The sequence below is a fragment of the Hyaena hyaena genome, unplaced genomic scaffold (assembly GCF_003009895.1).
Source record: "Hyaena hyaena isolate Hyena2069 unplaced genomic scaffold, ASM300989v1 scaffold_104, whole genome shotgun sequence".
NCBI classification, from domain to species: domain Eukaryota; kingdom Metazoa; phylum Chordata; class Mammalia; order Carnivora; family Hyaenidae; genus Hyaena; species Hyaena hyaena.
The window spans coordinates 895,188-917,039 of record NW_024080736.1 but is presented as its reverse complement, the minus strand read 5'-3'; the positions used below and the strand labels follow the sequence as shown (position 1 = coordinate 917,039).

The following is a 21,852-nucleotide window of genomic DNA, read 5'->3' as shown; positions in this document are numbered from 1 at the left end:
AAGCCGTGAGATCATGACCTGAGCTGAAGTCGGACGCTTAACCGAATGAGCCACCCAGACACCCCACAGGCACATTTTACACAGAGGATATTCTTTGCCAAAGAATCTCTATGCCTTTCTGAGCTGACCATTCAGGAAGACTGAGAGTCCATGGAGCGAGTAGAGGAAGTTCAGAAAATTTCTTGCCTTAGTTAACTCTGTATTTTCGAGAAGGCTTCAGTACCTTGCTGCTGCTGCTGCTTCTTTTTTTTTTTTTTTTTTTTTTAAAGAACTTGTATTGAGATTTTAAACCTGTCTTTAGGTATTTAAATATTATTCTAAGTAAAACAAATACACGCCTGGCGTGCTGAGGCATTCCTTACCAGCTGACATTACGTGGGTGAGAATGGGAGGAATAAAAAGATCAGTCTTACTGCCGTGAACCCAAGAAACCCTGGAAAGAATCCTGTGTGCTGAACACGAACATGAGTGCCTGTGCGGGTGTCGCAGGTCTCTTGTCCTTGTCCCTTTAGGCTGCCAAGAGGAGCGAGGACCGCTGGAGTCCTTGCACACCCTCGACGGAATGCTGTGAGGCTCTTCCGTAACCTTCAAAGTGGAGCCTTCAAGCGCGTTTCATTTTGAGTGTTTAACATGGTGAAATGAATTGCAAAAAACATCGCAAATAATGTATATTTGCTACAATTCAAGGCGGAAAGTAGGGTAACAGACACAGATGAGGAAAGGACAATTATCGATTCACAAACATGGATTCCGTTTAGGTTTCTATTTCCGAAGCTAACTGTTCAGAATCATTATATTGATGAAGTCGATATAAAGGCTCCTGAAAAGGTGTGTTATCCATCGGGCCTGTATTAACCAAATTCAATCTGTCAGTGCCTGGGCAGAACTGCAACTTCAAAGAAATAAACGGCAGCCTCCTTGCAAAGGGTAGGCGCAACAGGGACGCGAAAGCGCCCTGGGTTGTATCCCTGTCTTGATGCCACCATTAGTGGCCTTTAGATCTTGAAAACTCAAGTGCTCTCTCAGATCCCACTCTGCAAGCAGAGTGGCTGCTCTGGACAGTGGCTGCTAATGTCTTTCCCCCACCAGGTAGGACTGCACAGTGTTATAACCCTACGAGGGTTGAAGACACAGAAAGAGATACCTTCTCTGCAGAAGCTAAGAGAGGGGTGGGGGTCCTGGCACCCATGTGTTCATCGGTTTCTCTTGGGGAAGGAGTACAGGCCCCAGAAGCCCTATGACTCCAAGGGAATGAGTTGGCCACAAAACGAAACCAAACCACAGCACTGGGCCAGGTCAGCGGTTGTCAACATTTTTTAGTAGCGGAACCCATTTTTCCAACAAAATCTTAAGTGGAATCCTAACATAGAAACCAGATGAGTATTTCTTCATTAGCATAAACCTAGTTAACAGATTCAAATTTATGCCATTTATCTGTTATAAGGACATCCGTGGATAACCCAGAGAGCCTGCTAATCCAAACAGAATTGTGAAGCCAGCTGCCTCGGTTCAGCCCTGACAGAGCACTTCTGTGTTTTGTTAAACTTGTCCAGCACCCGCGAATCCAGGCTCGGAACAGAAGCGTACGTAGAAATGGTAAACGCCGTTCAGCAACAGACAACCTGCTTGGCGGGTGGGTCAAGTGGATAACGGCCGCAGGAACTTGGCTGCGTGCTCCGCCCAGTGAGTGAGGCTGGCAACACCGTGTTTCCACCATCATCTCCAACCTGTACCACTTGAGTGTGTAACACACTGAAGTGTTTGCTCTTGTTCCAAGTTTTAAAGTGCTGAGAAGTGTATTTACAAATGCACTTAGAATTCACTTTTGCAGAATCCCTGAAAAAAACATGTCTTTGGAATCCCAGGGTTTCTCAAAGCACAGAAAACCAGAGGTCTGGATCATCACAAAGGTTTTGTTTAGGCTATTGAATCGGACAGTTCTCTTGAAGAAACGCTGTGTGCTGAGAAACCATCTATCTGTTCTATAATGTCCATTTAACCTTGACTTTTATATACATACCATCTTTGTTCCATGTAGGACACACACAGAAAGCTCTTGGCCATAACAGCAATAATTAATGAATGGCAATATATGGATGTTTCCACAACGCTCCCGTCTACTAGAAAAACAGGTTCGGTAATTACCCTTTTATGTACTAAAAGTGGAAACTTTTATTTAAACAGATAAACGGCCTGGAGAATCTCATAAGAACGACGAAAACAAAGAGTTTCCATAGCCGTTTTTTCTTTCTGTCTGGTGCTTGATGACGAATACCATACAGAACAAAACAGGAGAAAGCGGGAGGGCCGATGCCTTCTTTGTCTGTGGTCTTTGTGATTTCATCTCGAACTGGACTCACAGAAACTTGGTCCGTCCATGAACGTGCAGGGTGAGTGAACTTAAGATGTCTGGTTTTTATTTTCCTTGTAGTTTCAGTTTTAAGGAGAGCCTACTGGATTTTTCCACAGTCCACCCACTAATTAGAGACACAGGAAGATAATGACTATGGTTGCTTAGCTTATCGTGAAGCCTAACCAAATGTGGAATCTGGAGGTGGAAAGGCTTCTTTCAACACATGGCATTTGCTTCAGGGTTTGAGTAGCCTGCATTTTACAGTGACGGAAGATTTCTACCACAAAAAACTGTGACGGCACTAACTTCATTTATAAATCGGGTTTTCTTTTGTGTGTGTGTGTGGGGGGGTGGTTTCAATCAGCAAGTAAGTAGTTTAGTAAATCAGCACATTGACAGTGGAGCGATCCTACACTTTTCTGGTGTGGTATGTGTTTGAAAGGGTTTTTTTTTTTATTGAGGAGTTTGTGTTGAAAAGTTATTAAACCTAAAGTGCTCTGCAAACCCTGCCTGAAGTACCCTGCAAACCTTGGACATAAGCTGCATGCAGAGCCTCACCTGATCTACTGGAAAAGAAAACTTACTTACTGTCACATTTCATCCCTTGATGGATAAGTCCATACAGCAATGACCCACAGTGATCACAGAAGGTGGGGCTTCCATAAGTGTGGATTTTAAACTTGTGCTTGCTCCTGGGGTCCTGGAGGGGAGAAGAAGCACACTGTTCACTCCAGTTATGAAAGAAACACATTTTTTTTGGACTAAGCCAAGTTCAGGCTCTGCCTCTTCCCCTCCCCATGTCAAGGTTCAACAGAACCAGACTATGCACTATTCTCTGGGATAATACAACTGGGCGGTGGTGACTTTGCCGCATTGTGTTTTAATGAGCTGCCCACTTTGGGCCATGTAATAAATACCCATGTTTCCCCTCTTTACGGGGTGTAATTGGCACACACCAGGGTTTCCACCAATGTTACCACTTCAGGACCCAGAGTCATAATCGTGCTTGAGGACAAACACAGCGTTTTAGATGTCATGGTATTGCTGTCGCTGTGGTGTCTATGCAGGCTGCGGCACAAGGTAGACACAAAATCAGGGGCTATTTGTGAAGCTGAACTGAATGATCCTGGATCTGCTTAGTGGAGTTTGGGTGATCTCCTTTTGGGAAAGTTTTCTAGAAACACAACATTAAGACCAGATGTGCACCCAAACCAATAGAGACACCTTCCCTCTTCTGCACTATTTCCCATAACATTATGTGCATTTGCACGGGAAAACTCCAAGATAATTAGGTGAAAATTGGAAATGCACGGCAAGCACACTCCCAGAGCCCCCTGCTGCAATTTCATTACCTTCCCTGGAACAACATACAAATTACCGAAGGTACAGAAACTGCTTTCTCTCAAGCAGCCTTTTGTTCCTCAATCCATACTCAGATTGCAGATAAGGAAGCAAACATTACATACAGCCCAGCAGACTAAGTAAAGAGCATGGACGCTGCAGTCAGACTGCCTGGGCTCAGTTCCAGGGGACTATGTCCCAGAAGCATGACCTTGGACAAATAACTTCTTGTTTCTGCCACAACTGTAAACTGGGAAATTCACAGTCCTATCTTACATAGCTGTTATGAGGGCAAAACAAGTCAGTCTTATCAAATGCTTGGGTGAGTCACTCTAGGTAGGTTAGCGCCTCTGCTTCTTGGACCTCCATTATTAATATGCAAACATAGAGGGTTGAGCAGAAAGACTTTTATGTCCTACTTGAAATATACAACAATTTCAGGCTCAGTCAGTTGAGCGTCTGACTTCGGCTCAGGTCATGATCTCACAGTTTGTGAGTTCGAGCCCCGCACTGGGCTCTGTGCTAATAGCGCAGAGCCTAAAGTCTGCTTCAGATTCTGTGTTTCCCTCTCTCTCTGCCCCTCCCCTGCTCCTGCATGCACTCTCTCTCTCTCTCTCAAAAAGAAACATTAAAAAAAAAAAAACCAATTTCATACTCAAGTCTGTTTATTAGGACACTTCCTATTTAAATTCCTCCTCCTGAATCATTCTTGGTGGCCCAATCAGCCGTAACTACAGAGCTAGCATTAAATGAATTAAGGGAAGACAAAAGGGGAACAGGGTTTGGGGGATGGGCATGAGATCAACAGCTCCACTGCAGACAAGGTCATTTAGTCTAGCGTTGTATACAAAAGATACACGAAAGAAAGATGCTCTTGGCTCTTGACTTTCTAAGAGCCTAGATGCTGGTAGGGATTTGAGAGAATTCCAAAGGTGATTTTGATTTCACAGGATGACTTATCTTTTGGTTGACTTTAGAATCTAAAACCCAAGCCACATATGCCAATGAATTACACAGCTGACCCTTGAACAATGGGTGGGGAGGGGGTTAGAGGTATTGACACCCATCCTCCACAGTTGAAAATCCACATATAACTTTGACTCCTCCCAAACTTAGCTAATAGCCTACTGCTGACTGGAAGCCTTACCAGGAACACAAAATAGTCAATTAACACATATTTTGTACGCTATGTGTCATGTAAACTGTAGTCTTGCAATGAAACTAGAGAAGAAACATGTTACGACAAACAGAAGAGAATGTAATACTGTACAAAATCCATGTATATGTGGATCCAAGCAGTTCAAATCTATGTTGTTCATGGGTCAACAGCAATTACTTTTTAAAGTCATAAATTTTAAAATTCTGGAATATTTCAATCATGCAGACTCATATAAAGAATATTACACTAAATGTGTAGCATCAGACTTGATAAATGTTACAACTCCCCCCATTTTTCACTGTATGATTATCTTCAGCCTACAGAGACTTTAGTGGCCTTCAAAGTCACATGGCCAGGAAAGGGCACAGACAGGATCCGACCAATGTTTGCATCTTTAACACTGATTCCCATCCAAGAGCTTTGAAAAAATCCATCCAAGCTCTTATTTTTAAACAAAGTTTTATATTTTCAACACATTAAAAATTTTTTTTTAATGTTTTATTTATTTTTGAGAGAGAGAGAGAGAGACAGCATGAGCAGGGGAAGGTCAGAGAGAGGAGGAGACACAGAATCTGAAACAGGCTCCAGGCTCTGAGCTGGCTGTCAGCACAGAGCCCGATGTGGGGCTCGAACCCACGAACCGCGAGATCATGACCTGAGCCGAAGTCAGACGCTTAACTGACTGAGCCACCCAGGCACCCCCCAACAACACATTTTTTAAGACAAGCCTACCACCCGTTTTGTAAATAAAGTTTTACTGGAACACAGCCAGACTCACTCATTTGCATATTTTCTGTGGCTACAATGGCAGAGTTAAGTAGTTGTGACAGAGCCCATAAAGCTTAAAGCGTGGCTACAAAACCTAAAATGTTAGGTATCTGGCCCTTACAGAAAAACTTTGCCTGTCTCTGCTTCAGGACTATGGCTTTTAAAATATAGTCTCTGTAAGACACCAGCATCACCTGGAACTGGTCAGAAATTATTTAGCCCTTCTCCATACCAAATTTATCAGAAACTCTGTGAGTGAGACCGCAAGGTTCATGGTTCAACAAGTCCTTCACGTGATCCTAATGTTGGCAGGCACACTAAAGCCGGAGGGCCACTCCTTTAGAAGGCCATTTGATAAATATCTGGTGAATGCCTAAGAAGTGCTAGGTGCAGGTGTATGCAGATGCTTAGCAATATTGAGGTAGGTCATCAGTTTACTTTTTAAATGTCTCTTAGGGTGTGACAAATCAATGCTGTCCTTGGGAGATTATTTTCCTTAGCAAGTAGTAGCTGTGAATATGGTCTCAAGTATGGGCTTAGCCTTCCTCCATTAGAGCATCGCACCATTTCCCCAATATCCCAGATGTTAGGCAGAATGTCAGGGGCACAGAACAGTGTCAGGATCAATTAAAAGTCCTCATGTTGACAGTAGAGGTTACGTCCTACCATGTGGAGGGCAAAGAGGATGCTAGAGGAAAGGAAGCAGCCAGCTTTCCCTGCAGAAAGCAGGCATCAACAACAGGCACTAAATAAGACATGGCAGCTCGCACACAGCCCTCTGGAGCCGGGGTGTGCCAGGCAGCTCCAGGGCAACTGTCCAGCCAGTTGGTTGTCACGTAGATATCCACAGATGTGGCACACGGGCAACTTGCTTCACCTTTCAGGAAGATCTAAGTCTTACTCAACTGGTCCACATACAGCATCTTCAGGGTCTAGCCATTTGGAGGTACAGGAAGAGAGGAAACCATCACTTCCACCTTCTGTAGGAGTGTGGAGGATGACACACTCCAAAATCATGAGTGGCCAAGGATCATGTCTATGATAATGATAACAATAACACCTGTTTGCTGATCATCAAGTGCGTGCAAGCGCTTTACAATGACCAAGACCTCTCCTACAAAAAGAGCATTTACCAGGATTCTGGAGACCTGTGTTGTGACCTCAGTCTTGATAAAAACTTCAACCATGGATGAGTCATGTCACTTGTTCATAAAGCAGAAATAATGTCTATATCAAAGTCGGGGGGGGCAGGGCTTCTCTTAGGGAACATATGAGTGAGTGCTTTGCAACCTGAAAACCTTTAGACAAATACAAGGTTACACAGTTATATTATCTTTGGAAGTAAACTCCAAGATGCCCAAGGTTTTCCAATAATAGTGGACTTGGGCCAGAATGGAAAGAAAGGAAGAGGAAAGCTGATCAACTTTGGGGCTCACGGGTGGCTGGAATGGAGGCCAAGTTGGCAAGAAGGCAGGGGACTTCCTCTGGGGTCCTGGGGTCCTGTCCTCTGCCCCAGGCAAATGTCCCGCGCTGGGTGGTAAGCTGTGAAACCACCCGCCGCCCAGCCCGCCTGTGCACTGCTCTGACCACAAGGACAGCTCATCTCTTTCTCCACAGAAATGGAATGCAGGAGCACGGACACTCATTTCCAGTTGAATTAATCTCACCTCGTCTGACAAAAGAAGCCACAGTGTTAGCTGAGGAGCTATGCCTTAGGATGATTTACAGGGAACAGCTGTCCTCAAAAGCTCCCAGGTCCTTTCTGTTCCTGTCCATGGCTGCTAGCTAGTGGTGTGCTCGACTTCCTTGGGCTCTGATTTCCTCCTCGGGAATCTGAAGGGAGCGGGTCAGCACTTTCAAGTCGGTACTTCACAGGGCCCTACAAGTGTCAGGAGGCACCCACGGGCTGCTGACGGTTGGCAGGGGGTGGGAGGGTGGGATGGGGTGCGGTGGGGGTTGGGGGTGGTGGAGGGAGGCCACCGCTAAAACAAAAGTTAACCAGGTTGGATGATCTAGTTGACTTGGTCTTGTTTTTAGAAAGAAAAAACTGCTAAGTTTTATTTCAAAACAATTTAAGACTCACAACAATTTGTAAAAAGAGTGCAGGCTGTTCCCATATACTCTTCACCCAGCCTTCCCCAGTGATCACATCTTACATAACCATGGTACATTAGCAAAGCCAGGCCTGGACGCTGCTAAAAGCCATGAACTACAGACTTCAGGGTTTCACCAGACCTTACAAGCATAATTCCAATGCATATATTTTTTTTAATTTTTGAGAGAGTCAGACAGAGTGTGAGCAGAGGAGGGGCAGGGAGAAGAGAAAAGGAGACACAGAATCTGAAGTAGGCTCCATCTAGGGTCTGAGCTGTCCAGACAGAGCCTGATGGGGGCTCGAACTCACAAACCATGAGATCATGCCCTGAGCTGAAGTCAGATGCTTAACGGACTGAGCTTAAGGAACCTGGGCGCCCCTCCAATATGCGTAGTTTTATTGTACAGCTTACAAACCCAATACACTGTGTACTGAATGGAGAGTGCGGTAATATTTGCTGGTAAATACCATGAGTTCAAGTAGACCACCAGCAAAGGAGTGTATATTGCTATCCACTGAATACATAACCTAATGGATCCTGTGACAGGGTGGTGGGAGGAGGAATCCAAAGATTTATCTGGAACGTAGAATCAGAATGCTTTTCTTGAGGTTAAGAAAACATGTGCTATTTCCAAATCTTTCTGACCAGCTTTTCAAAACAAAATGATTTCCAGGCGGAGGATGACCCAGGTGATGGTGCCAGCTGGGGGTCGTAGACCTTGAAGGGTAAGCTGTGGGCTTCCAGGGGGTGCGTGTAACCCAGACTCCTCTCGTGTTGTTTTTGCCGCTCCCTCCACCTGGCCTAACCTAGCCACCTCAGGCCAAGACCCCACATGCCGAAACGAAAAATGACAGTCACGAAGCTGCTTCCTCCTCCCAGGAAGCCTCCCCAGGCACGAACACCAGTCACAGTTTTCCTTTTTCCGCCGGCCTTCCAGAACGTGTGATTCCGGCCTTTAATATGCCACTTGCGCATTCTGCTACTTATGGAGTTATGACTCTACCTCCTCTTTCATTTTCCTCCTCGTTTTATCACACATGCAAGCACACCACAGACACACACGCGGGGGACAGACAGAAGTCCGAGAGGCCCTAAAGCTCCATGACGGCTTTGTGGCTGGATCAGAACCAAGGCAAGAATGACATTTTAGTATTATACCCAAGCCCCCTGGAGACCTGAGCAAAAAGGAAGAAGAAACAGAGACTTCTAGGACTCCAAAGCCCCCTGGATACAGGCGTCTGTCTTATTTTCCTCTAAAATCATTTGTCTCGTGGTGCTGAACCTTCAGTGAATGTGTACGAAGTCTTCACCAAAGCATATTTTTTACAACCATGCACCTGATTGAAGATAAAGGTATCCCACATATTACTTACGGTTGAGTCTGACCTTAACTTAGAGCAACACACACACACACACACACACACACACACACACACACACACACACACGGCGGGTACACTCTAAGCCCTCACTATTACCAAGTTAGGAAAATTTCCCCCATTTAATGCAATACATGTAAATCTTACTTTTTACTTCCCTAGAGACTGGCAGCCTCTCATTAAGTGGAGTGTGAAACCTACTGTCACATGTCACAAGCCTGACATTATATTATAATGAAAGGGGGAGCCATTCAGCTCTGCGGTTCCTGCTGTAGATGCGGTCGCGGGGAGAAAAACGAGGTTTCTGACTACACCAATTTTCATAGGCACCAATGAAGTCTAACCCACAAAACTAAATCTAGATCTCTTAGAAAAAAGTAACGAATGAAAATCTCAAGTTCTACTGAAAGCATCTGTGGTCTGTTTCTCATATCGTAGTTTCTATAATACAGCAACTTAATTAGCTTTCCGTGGAGACACTGTTCCACATTTCTACCAGGACTTGTCAGGCTTTTGTCAAAATCACCACCACCACCACCTCATTATGCAATGGGCTGAAAACAAACCCATGGGTCTGTGCTGCACAAAATTTTGATACTGATGAGACCTTCCGTGTCCTGGATGCCCTCTTGTGTTAACTATAACCATCTGGACGACAGTGTGCTTAAGTTTTTTTTTTTTCCAAATATTTATTTATCTTGAGAGAGTGAGCGAGCAAGGGAGGTGGAGAGAGAGAGAGAGGGAATCCCAAGCAGGCTCTGTGTTGTCAGGGCAGAGCCCGATGCCAGGCTGGAACCCACAAACCATGAGATGATGACCTGAGCCAAAACCAGGAGTTGGATGCTTAACCAACTAAGCCACCCAGGTGCCCCTCAAGGTAGGGTTTGTGTGGCAGCCCTCAGGGCTAGAGTCCTCCACTGTGTGAGGTGCAATCTCCAGAAGGGCTAAGGCTCCCCACACACCCAGAGGCAGGCCATCAATGGTGCTTTTTGGTGTCTATAGTTGAACAGCCAGCATTTCAAATGCTCTTTTAATTTAATGAGTAAAATAATGGCTGCCTTTTGACTAGACAGCCCACCTTGGATTTTCCACCAGTGTTTGAAGGTCTCTGAAATGCCCACAGGTTTCTCACAGAGCACCAAAATGGCTCTTGTTGAGGGCCAGAGTTCAGACTTTAAGAGTCTCTGGAAAAGACTGCTTTTAACTGAGAGAAGCCTGGTGGGGGGGGGGGGGGGGGGGGGGGGGGGGGGAAGGGGAGGGCTTCCTTAATCATGCCGAGCAGTGCAGCTCCTTCAAGCTGCTCCTTCTAAATACCAAGGAAAATTCCCCATGTTCACCATCTGATGTGTTCTCATGAATCATACTTGAAGCCAAGCCTGGGTCTAAATGTCACCCCCACATGCTGACTCTGCAAGAGCAGGCTGCAAGGGTGAGTCTGGAATCATCTCTGTGATCCTACATTTCTGGAAAAATTTGTTTTAATAACATTTAAAATTCCTATTTAAATTGTTGTTGTTGTTACCATGAGAATATAACCAAAACCAGATCATACGGTCAGGGTGATTTTATATAACTTGAGTATCACCATAATTATTACGCCGGATACCATTTACTGAGCAAGGCTCCCATAGCCCTTCTCGGGCTGCAGAATCAGTCCGGTTACCTGTGTACATCTGGGTCCATGGCATGTGCCTGGCCTTCGATCACCCTGGCTTTGTTGAATGGTGCATGTCTTAAGGCAGAACCAAGGAACTTCCATTTCTGCTGACAGTTCATTTTTTTTTTTTTTTATCTTAATGTAACCTTGTGTTATTCTGATGAATAACACTCATCTTTACATTGGAACTAACTTGTTCAACTAGGCTTTGCTAGTAGAGGATTCTTATGGGTCCTTTGCCCATTTGTATAAGATGCTGTAACCGTTAAATACAAAACGGCCAACTCTTAAAAAAATTCTACATAAATCTCTACCTGCAAGATATTGGCTAAATAAACCAAAATGCATTTATACTCTGAAATACCACGTAGCAGTTAAATCAAATGAGCTAGATCTTTCTGTAACAACATGGACAGATCTCTAAAGATATATCATCTGATGAAAAGAGCACCGCCACAGAATGGAACATAAAAAAATGACATTCGTGTAAAAAAAAAGAATCAAAGGCAACCCCCCCCACCCCCCCCCCGATAGAGAACAATAATATGGCTTTGGTCTAGAGAGCTATATAAATAAAATGCCTGGGGGAAAGTGTGGTGACAGAACAGATTTAGCAATGACAGGGAGAGGAGACTTACACCTATCTGAAAAGATTTAAGTTAAAAAGAATGAATTCATACATTAGCTCTATAATCCAAATTACCTTGCACCCCAACTGAATATAATGGTTATATTTCAAATGGATCATGACATGCCATTAGAGGGGAGTCTGCACGTGTTGAAGAAACTGGGGCAAAACCACTCAATCTGGTGATAAACGAACTGTGTCTATAGCTTCTCCAGCAACCTGCTATATGAGTTCACTATGCAGATATCTGGAACCACTAGCCATCAATAAAAAGGAAATCTTAATTAAAAGCTATAATATAACCACCATCTCCCTGCTTATAATCAATTTCTTTCTTTATTTTTTGTTGAGAGACTGAGCATGAGCAGGGGAGGGGCAGAGAGAGAGGGAGACACAGAATCTGAAACAGACTCCAGGCTCTGAGCTAGCTGTCAGCACAGAGCCCTGCAAGGGGCCCGAACCCATGAACCATGAGATCATGACCTGAAGCGAAGTCAGATGCTTAACTGACTGAGCCACCCAGGTGCCCCATAATCAATTTTATATGCTGCCACCATCTTAGGACAAAAACTTGATGTATATTGATGTCCTGTCACAGCTTTCAAATTCCAAAAGGATCTTTGATGGTTTAGTATGAAATTCTGGTATTTAAATGTTTAAAATATACAAATACTCAAGCCATATTTATTTGAAAAAACAGGATCTCCTACTTGGCTATTGATTTCTTCATTTCACCTGAGAAATTCTGTACTGGATACTGACTATGTGCCAGGCAGCATGTATATGGTGGTAAAGATTTCAGGTATGGCTCAGGCCAAGTCTCACCTGGGAGACGCAGAGCTACATTGCATTAACAAATCACTCCTAATTTTCAGTGGCTCAACACAATAAACATTTATTTCTCGCTCTTTCCCCTGGGACCCAAGCTGAGGAAGCAAGCCTTATCTGGGGGATTGCCAGTCTCATGCCAAAGGACAAATGTCAGAACCATTCGACGGCTCTTAAATCTCTGACTTGGAAATGATGCCGTCATTTCTGCTCACATTTCATCAGCCAAAGCGAGACACACAGCCAAGCTGGGAATCAGCAGGGCAAGTGTACATAATCCTCCCCGAGAAGGGGCAGCAAGCATTTTGAGTAGTAGCATAATCCACAAAGACACAGAGATATCTCCAACTCTACTACCAGTTTACATTATCTGCAGAAAGACAAAAGAATGGATTAAGAACTTCAAATTTTAAAAGCTTGTGGGTTTGAAGGTCAAATGAAGATAGTTTTAAGTTGGAGGTTATCAGATAAACCATCTACCTTTTAGATGTTATGTTAGCTTAGCAGCAAAGAACACCCCATCTCAGTGGCTTACCACAACATACACTTATTTTTCTCTCATAAGTCAGGGCTGCAGAGGAGAAGCACCTATTCGCTCATTCTACGACCAAGGAATGAAGGCTCAAGCATTGTCTGGAATATACCATTACCAGGCAAAGAAAACCAAGGAAACAAGGAAATCTGCTCATACTTCTTTGCAAGTGGCTACTTCCCACCTCCCCCTTTCCCACCCTAGTCAAAGCAAGCCACAAGGGCAAGCCTGACCTCGGGTGGAACTGCAAGTCATCTGGCAATGATGGGCGCCATCATCCTTCACTGGCAGTAGGACAAATGGTGGGAGACAATACAATCTTCCAGAGACGCTCCTCTAATTCTTTATCTACATCACATTCCTAGGAGTTCATGAACATGTTTGTTCCCTTTTCCTGGAGTCATACAGACTCCAAAATAAACATTCAAACATTATGTTTCTTTGCCCGTTCAATTAGGCATGCTGATTGCTTTAATCAGTTTGATAACCTTTCAAATGGTCATCTCTTCAGGAAAATCTCACATTTAAAAACAATAATTGTTTTCGAGTTTTTATTTTGAAATACATTTTAAAAAATTTTATCTTTTAATGTTTTGTTTCTGAGAGAGAGAGAGACAGCGTGAGCAAGGGAGGCTCAGAGAGAGAGGGAGACACAGAATCCGAAACAGGCTCCAGGCTCTGAGATAGCTGTCAGCACAGAGCCCGACACGGAGCTTGAACCCATGCGTGAGATCATGACCTGAGCCAAAGTCGGACGCTTAACCGACTGAGCCACCCAGGTGCCCCAATTTTGAAATAAATTTAAACTCACAAGTGGTAAAAACAGTGCAGAGAGTTCCTGTGTATTCCTTAACCAGCGCCTCCCTCCCCCACCCACCCCGCCATGATAGCAGCTTACAAAGCCAGAGTAGATGTTCAAAATCCAGAAATACAGATATGGGGACAAGATTATACGGACTTCACCAGTTTTTACGTGCATTTCACCAGTTTTTACGCATGAAATTTTATCACATTTCCAGTCATGATAAGAAAACCTCCAGACACCTGGGGGGTTCAGCATCTGACTCTTTTTTTTTTTTTATATAGTTTATTGTCAAGTTGGTTTCCATATAACCCCCCAGTGCTCATCCCAACAAGTGCCCTCCTCTGTGCCCATCACCCATTTTCCCCTCTCCCCCACCCGAGTCAACCCTTAGTCTGTTCTCAGTATTATAGAGTCTCTTATGGTTTGCCTACCTCCTTCCTTCTCCTTAACTATTTTTTTCCCCTTCCCCTCCCCCACGGTCCACTGTTAAGTTTCTCCTGTTCCACATATGAGTGAAAACATACAGCATCCGACTCTTGATCTCAGCTCAGGTCATGATCTTACGAGTTCCTGAGTTTGAGCCCCCCATTGGGCTCTGTACTGATAGCACAGAGCCTACTTGCAATTCTGTCTCTCCCTCTCTCTGCCCTTTCACCGCTTGCACACTCTCTCTCAAAATAAATAAACTTAAAAAAAAAAAAGCTCCATCACCACATAGAAGCCACCTTCCGCTACCCCGTATAGGGTCACAAGCTACCTCCCCCCATCCCTGACCTCTGGCAAGCACTGATCTATTCTCTATCAGATGAATTTTTATAACACTTTTTTAAGCACCAAATAATATTTGTGCTAATTAAATATTTAGTTAGCTCCAGTGCCATAGTTTGAAAGGAAAATAAAATAGGAATATAAGAGGCATCTTAATTATGTGAGCCCTTGCCAGCCCTGAACAAAGTTATTTGTTTCCTGAAAAAAAAATCATGGCCAAGTTTATATGATGATCTGAGAACAAATCAGAGAGAAATGGAAACATATTTATTCAAGAGTCTCCAAGATCCTATCATCTTTGTTTAATTTAGTAAAGACAGAATTGGGTTGTTGGTCATGTGAGGAACCTTGTGTGACATTCTCAGATGGCATGGGACAAATTCTGAAGCCTAATATTTCAGAGTAGGGAGATGCTGCCTTTATCTTTGTCATGGACTTGAAAACGTCTAACATATATTTGCAAGAAGGCTGATTTTCATGGCTCCCTATAATGCTGGAAGATTCCCCAGCAGCTGGTATTCATTCAGTGATTAAACACAACAGGGGAGACAGACGAATATATCCTGTTCTCCCTCCTGACTGCAAAGTCCAGAGGGGGCAGGATTCCTTCTTTGCTGAGGTAACTCTGATTCCTTCTCTAGATCGCTCATTATTAATAAATATTTCCCAACTAGCAACCCCTCCTGGCTCTGTTTGGAGATATTTACTTCCTGATGGCAAATGATCTTTTCAGTCATGACTGGATTTTTTTTTTAAGTGTTTGAGAGAGAACAAGCATGAGCAGGGGGAGGGGCAGAGAGAGAGAGAGGGAGAGAGAGAATCCCAAGCAGTCTATGTGCTGTCAGTGCAGAGCCCAATGTAGGGCTCGATCCCACAAACTGTTAGACCATGACCTGAGTTGAGTTCGAGAGTTGGCTTCTTAACTGACTAAGCCACCCATGCACCCTTTTTCTTTCAATGTAAAGCTTATTAAAAAAAACACCTTATTTTTCAATTCTTTATTCACATGTCCATTTATGCAGATAAAATCATAGTCATTACAAGAAAATTGGAAAATACAGTAAACGAAAAAGGAAATTACATATATATTAATATTTTGGTATGTTTCATTCAAGAAAGAGGAGTATGTTTTCTTAGGAATGATAATAAATAGACTGGCTGTCTAGGGTGTTTTTATTTTCAAACAGCTCATCCTGAACATCTTTTCATGTCCCTAAATACAAAGCAGTATCACATTTTACTGTATGTTTCATCACATGGAGGCACCATGACTGACTCACCCAATCTTCAAGTCCTGGACACTACCATAGGTATTATAAACAACACTACCATAGGTGTCTGTGACACACACTGGGCAAGTGTTTTAGCTCCTCAGGATAAATGTCAGAAGCAGACATCTTGGGCCAAAGGGATGAACACAGAATATTACACTTAAAAGCTATCTATCCTTTATAAGCCAAGGGTCTGATTTTGCTTAAAGCCACTCTTGTTGTGCTGGGTGGTGCTGAGTCTTCTGGCTAAGCTTACAAGTAACCAGAGTTTTAGATCTTGGCTTAAGAAAGGTTACTTTACTCTTGGTTTGTTCTTGATTTTTGTCAGGTGCAGGCATTTGCCCTTGAATTAGAATTTTCCTCTGGTTACACCCCGACTGCTGAGAGACTCCACAAAATGGTGGATGCACTCCCCCCCAACCTTCCCCAAATGAAGCTGCTCTCTTCTCAAGGATTTACTGTTCCTTCTACTGATATCTTTTTTTTTTTTTGGATAGTAAATCGCCAATCACTTAAGGGTGACTGATCTAAAGCCATAAAATGCAGAACATGTTACAAATTAAAAAAAAACCCACAACCCTAGTTCTACTCTGCTACAAAATCTTTGGTATTTAGTTTTTCATCAGTGCACTGGGTTTGGTTTAGTAGCAACAACCCTTCCACCATGGCCCTGACTCAAAAGGCACGGTCACAGGGACAGCTGTGTGGTCCTTTGGCACCTGCCTCTGCACTCTTTCCCTATTTTGTCCAAACATCTCTGCATTTGGTTGCTGTGTGCTGATGGTTCTAGAGCAGGCACATCTCAAACAGATGTATTTCGTTCTACTTTTTTTTTTTTTTTTCAAACAATGAGAGGTAACACTAATGCACTTTCCTCCAACTGCGACTTTAAATGCGTCCCAGACTTTTTACCCTGATTAGGTCCCGATAGTTCATTTTTGCTCTTGATTCCCTTGCCTTTGGGGGTGTGTCAAGTAAGAAATTGCTGCAGTTGAGCCATTTGTAGCAACGTGGATGGAACTTGAGGGTGGTGAGCATAGGCTGAGTGAAATAAGTCAGGCAGAGAAGGACACATACCATATGTTTGCACGTATAGGAGGATTAGGAGGAACTTAACAGAGGACCATGGGGGAGAAGAAGGGGGGAAATAGTGGGGGAGAGGGAGGGAGGCAAACCATGAGAGGCCCTTGAATGCTGAGAACAAACTGAGGGCTGATGGAGGTTGGGGAGATGGGAAGGGGGTGACGAGCATGGAGGAGGGCACTTGTGGGGATGAGCACTGGGTGTTATATGGAAACCAACCTGACAATAAACTGTTTAAGAAAACAAAACGCATCCCAGGCAATGAATGCCTCCCAGAACTCTACCTGAAGAGTAATGGCAGAAACAGGACTTGTTCAGACAACACCCAGGGCTGCATGAGAGACCTCTACTCCTACGTCTTAGACCTCCGGCCTGTGTGTGCGGCTCTTAGGAAAATGTGAAGTCTGTCCTTGTGATGGCAGGAACCTACAACATACATATGAATTTTGCTCTTCCGGCTTTTGTTAAGTAAAACAAATGCTGAGCAAAGCTATCACCGAGAACATGCTAATATTTATCCTGGCAAAGAGTGGTGTTACAATTAAGGGAGAAATTCAGCACTGTTTGCCGCACAAATTTTTTTAGTCTCAGTGCCCGCTTCTCCCCATCTGCAAAGGGAGGCTAGGGAAAGGTGTCTGGAAGGAGGCGGAAAGAGAGGCGTGTGGCACTTAAATGTGTTTGAGCAAACACCTCTAACTAATGTTCTTTTTATCTGAAGAGACAGAAGCACTGTGATGACTAGTATTCTTTAAAAAAAAATTTTTTTTTTGGTTTCTCTTGTTAACTGACAACCTGAGGGGGGAGAAAAATCAACATTTAAAGGAAAAGAGGAAACACTGCAAAACCAAATGGCAGCCAGTGGTCCCCTATAACCAATTTAAAGGCAGCCCTGGGTCCTTGTTGCTACACTTGTATGCAGATGATTCAGAAACAGATTTCCAGTTTGCCTGTTTATCACTTTCTTTCTAACAGGATGCTGGGGTGGGTGTCTGAGGTCAGATGACCTCAAAGATCTCAAAGGACGTGCATTATTTTCCTTTATCTTGTCATATGGCCATGGAGGATCAATGAAGGACAGTTCCCAGTTTAAAGATGAAGACACTGAAGCTTAGGGTTTAAGCAAGATCCATGGCTAGGATGCAGTAAGATGAGGATTTCAATCCAGGCCTTTGACTCCACTGATGGGTCTCACTCTGTTTTAGATGTTGAACCAAAGGCAGACAGAGGAAAACACTGGGCATGAAGTCTTCTTCTGGCATCAAAATGAATTTGATACATATTTATCATTTTTATAATTACATTTTTATAAATATTATATCACTTTATAATTATTAATACCCAAGCTTATTTTTTTCCAGGTCATTCAATCGACATAAAGCAGAACACTATTTTCCCCCGAGGACAGGGAAATAAAACCTGACAAAACGTAAAGCAAACATATCATGAAACAAAACGTATCATGAAATGGAAATAAGTGAGAACAGTAGTTTCCACTCTTAATATCTTTAGATTCTTCTTTTTTTAAAAAAATGTTTTTAATGTTTTATTTTTTTCTGGGAGAGAGAGAGACAGCGTGAGCAGGGAAGGGTCAGAGAGAGAAGGAGACACAGAATCTGAAGCAGGCTCCGGACTCTGAGCTATCAGCACAGGGCCTGACGAGGGGCTCGCACCCAGGAACTGTGAGATCATGACCTGAGCCATAGTCGGACGCCCAACCAACTGAGCCACCCAGGCGCCCCTAGATTCCCATTTCTATGATGGCAAACATGTCCAGGCTGGAGTGGAAAGCCAGATACCCTTTCATTCCACTAGAGGGGAACAGAATGACATCAAGGGACGCAAGAATTTTAGAGATGGTCACCACTAGAGTCTTGTGCTTTCCACAGCTCATCTTTGTGTTTCGGAGCCTGTGTGGCCCCCTCCCTCCTTCACAACTGTCTCCTCCAAAGAAATGAAATCGGGCTGAAATCTTATTCAGCCTCTAAGATAATGTGCAATTATTCTGTCTTTCTAGAAAGTAATTTTTCTATTTGTCTACTCTTCTCTATCGAGCCTACAGCATTTGACAATCAAACCAATGTAACTTCACAAAGAATCTAATTGGTATGTGTAAGTGTGTATGTCCTGCAGAAATAGAGAATTTGACAGGGAGGGGAGTCTGTGACATGAGACACCGTGGGAGACTGTCTCATGATCCACAGAGAGATGAAAGATTTGCTCATCAGGCAAATGAGGGGTCCAGCTCAGCGTTGTCCAATAGAACCTTCTATGTCGACGGGAATGCCTCATACCTGCCCTGACCAAGCTGGTAACCACTAGCTACACAGAGAGCACTCCAAATGCAATGATTTCTACCGAGGAGCTGAATTTTTAAATTTTTCATTTACTTATAATTCATTTAAGTTTAAAGAGCCACAGGGGGCTGGCGGTTACAGTGTTGGACAATATAGATTTAGAACCATCTTCCAGAGACATCTTCCTGTCTGCCCAAGTCAGGGCTCCTTTCTTCCTACTCCACATCCAAAGTCCCACGATGGCAGACACATACTGGGAGGGAAATTCGGATGCTTTGCAGATAACTAGACAGGTTGGGCAGCTCTGCTGACCTGGCCTTTCCGGTGAGCCCCACTTTGCTGCCCTAAGCCAGGACTCAACAGCCACATACCCAGTCCCCTGATGGCTTCCGGCCCCACCCCACGAGTCCAGCCTGACCACATTACTTTTCACCACTTATTGCCTGGCACACACCATTCTCTGGCTCAAAAGCCTCCCGTGGCTCCCCACTGTCTCAGTTCAAGCCAAAATCCAAAATCTGCAGCCTCCTTTCTCCCCACAGGACTCCCTCTCAGCTGCCCACGCCACAAGCTTACCTTGGTGTCTGCTCGCAGGCCTCCCCACCCCCTCCTGGGAAAAGCCCTCTCCCAGACCCTGCCTGTTCTCAGCATGGCTTCTACACATGCCTCAAGGCCCATCTGTAGGCTGCCTCCTCCCCGAGGCCTCCTCCTACTGCCTCCACTACAGTTTCCTTCTCTTGTTTCACCACTTGCTCCTATGCTGACTTCCATTTTCTAAAAGTTTATAAAGAATCTTTATTTATTTGCTCCCGGTATACATCCTTCATGTGTCCCATTGTAGGGCCTTTGCACTCGCTGTCTCTGCACCTGGAACCAGGCACCTCAGCTCTTTACATGGGTGCCTCTCTGGTCACTCCGGGCTCAGCTCCACTTCCCCCATGCCCCTTCCTGCCCAGAGACGTTTTTCTTGATTCTCCACCTGAATGAGCCTTCCAGACAGTCATGATGAGCATTGAGTAACGTACATAATTGTTGAATCACTATACTGCATACTTGAAACTAATATACTTTTTAATTTTTTAATATTTTTTAGAGAGAAAGAGAGTAGGGGGAGGGCAGGCAGGCAGAGAGAGAGGCAGCTCCAAGCTGTCAGCACAGAGCCCGACATGGGACTCATGAATCTTGAGATCATGACCTGAGCTGAAGTCGGACGCTTATCTGATTGAGCCATCCAGGCGCCCCTACCCGTTCAGGGAAACTTTAGGACTTTCTCTTCGATTTCGCTTGGGCATTTTATTGCTGAACAGTAACTCAGGTTTTGTGGCATGAAGAGGGGGCCATTCGGCTTCTCTTACCAAAGAAATGAGGTAAGACAAGTCTTTTTCACCAGGATAAGACAGAAAGAGAGACGGTCTGAGTGGCTGTCCTTCAGGAAATGGGAAGGGAAGGCTGGGTCTGCAAAGGAGCTCATGGTTCTAGTCCTGGCATTAAACTTTCTCGCAAATCAACAGGTTCTTGGGAGGGGTCAGTGCCCTCCAGTTTACTGAGCTAATGGCCCGATAACGGTTCCTATCATGTTTCATTTTCTGGGGAAAAAGTACCACCATAAACCAAGTCTTATTACAACATGCCTTTAAATTACTTGGCTTTACTGTTGTTTTGCCCTTGAGCTGTGATTACAAGAAGTGAACCACTTCCGGGGTGCTGGGTCTGTTCTTCTGGGCTAAACTTCTGGTTGTAAACCTATCTATCTGTCACTGGCTTTACTCTGTTACTGCTAACCTCATTTCTCAGGTTACAGATGGAGACAGCCACTGTCTGCATGTGATCGACTATGAACTCGGTACCCGTGGGAAGTCTGCCGGCAGCCTCCAGATGTGGTAGCCTTGTCATTCAGGGCACTTTTTAAGACCCTTTTCTTACTGCAGACTCTGAATTTAGTTGCAAATCCCTGCTAAGGTTTAACCTGGCAAACATATCGAAGGATCAGGAGGTATTCTGACACAGCCCAGCACAATGCCTGCAATGGGATTTTCCTGATGACGTCTAGAACCTAGATGCAGCTAGAGGAGGTACTGGCTCTTAACCCTTGCCATTCTTGGAAGTTTCTGGGACATTTCCCAAGAAAACATATGACCGTAGACACCAAACCAGCTACAGGCATCTGTCGTTGTAAAAAGTGCAGCCCGCTCCACCAATGAAGCTTATGTGCTTAACGTTTTCACTTACTTTTCATCCTTAGGCCCATGGATTTCGTAAAGAAATCTGGTTCTGATGAAGATGTGAAGAGATTTCTACTTCGTACACGGAGCAAACAGTCCCTCTGCATGAACACCAAGTAGTATGTCACAGGTGATAAAAGCTGAATGGATTGTAAAGGCTTTACTATATGTAGCAGTTTTAGAGCAAAGTACGTCTTTGGGCATAAGGGATAGGAGGGATGTAGAGCTTGTAGCACCTAGGAGGTCGTCAATGGACAGAAAGCCTCATTGGACAGAATCATGATTTTGATGAGCTTAAATACTTACAGATACACCCGAACTGCAAAATTATTACCAAGAAAATGCCATTTCATTCCATGCAACTCAAACTCAGCCATTTTTGGGGGTTGGTCCTGGTAAGTCTCTGTAGGCTGGACCCGCAAGATCTCACTGACTTGGATAAGTCAATCCAAAGTTTCCGGAAGAGACGGGAGACTCCTTACCTGACTAACCTCAAGATCAACCTGAATCATCTCCGTGGAACTAGCGGCTCCTTTCTAGTTAGGCCATCGGGAGTAAATATGTGCTAGAAGCAGATGTATATGCCAGAACCAAGTCTTTGAAAGGGCCTAGTTGAACTTATGCTGATAAATGGATACAGATTTCTTTTTCCTTCCTTGCCAGAGGAC

General features: G+C 44.2%; 1 protein-coding gene across 1 annotated transcript in view; it reads right to left on the bottom strand.

Moving 5' to 3' along the window:
* Positions 1 to 21,852, bottom strand: part of PRKCA (protein kinase C alpha) — a 401,970-nt gene that overhangs the window by 127,119 nt on the left and 252,999 nt on the right. Inside the window, exon 4 of the mRNA XM_039235921.1 lies at positions 2,942 to 3,053. Coding sequence (XP_039091852.1) covers positions 2,942 to 3,053 — 112 coding nt within the window. The remainder of the gene's footprint in view (positions 1 to 2,941; positions 3,054 to 21,852) is intronic.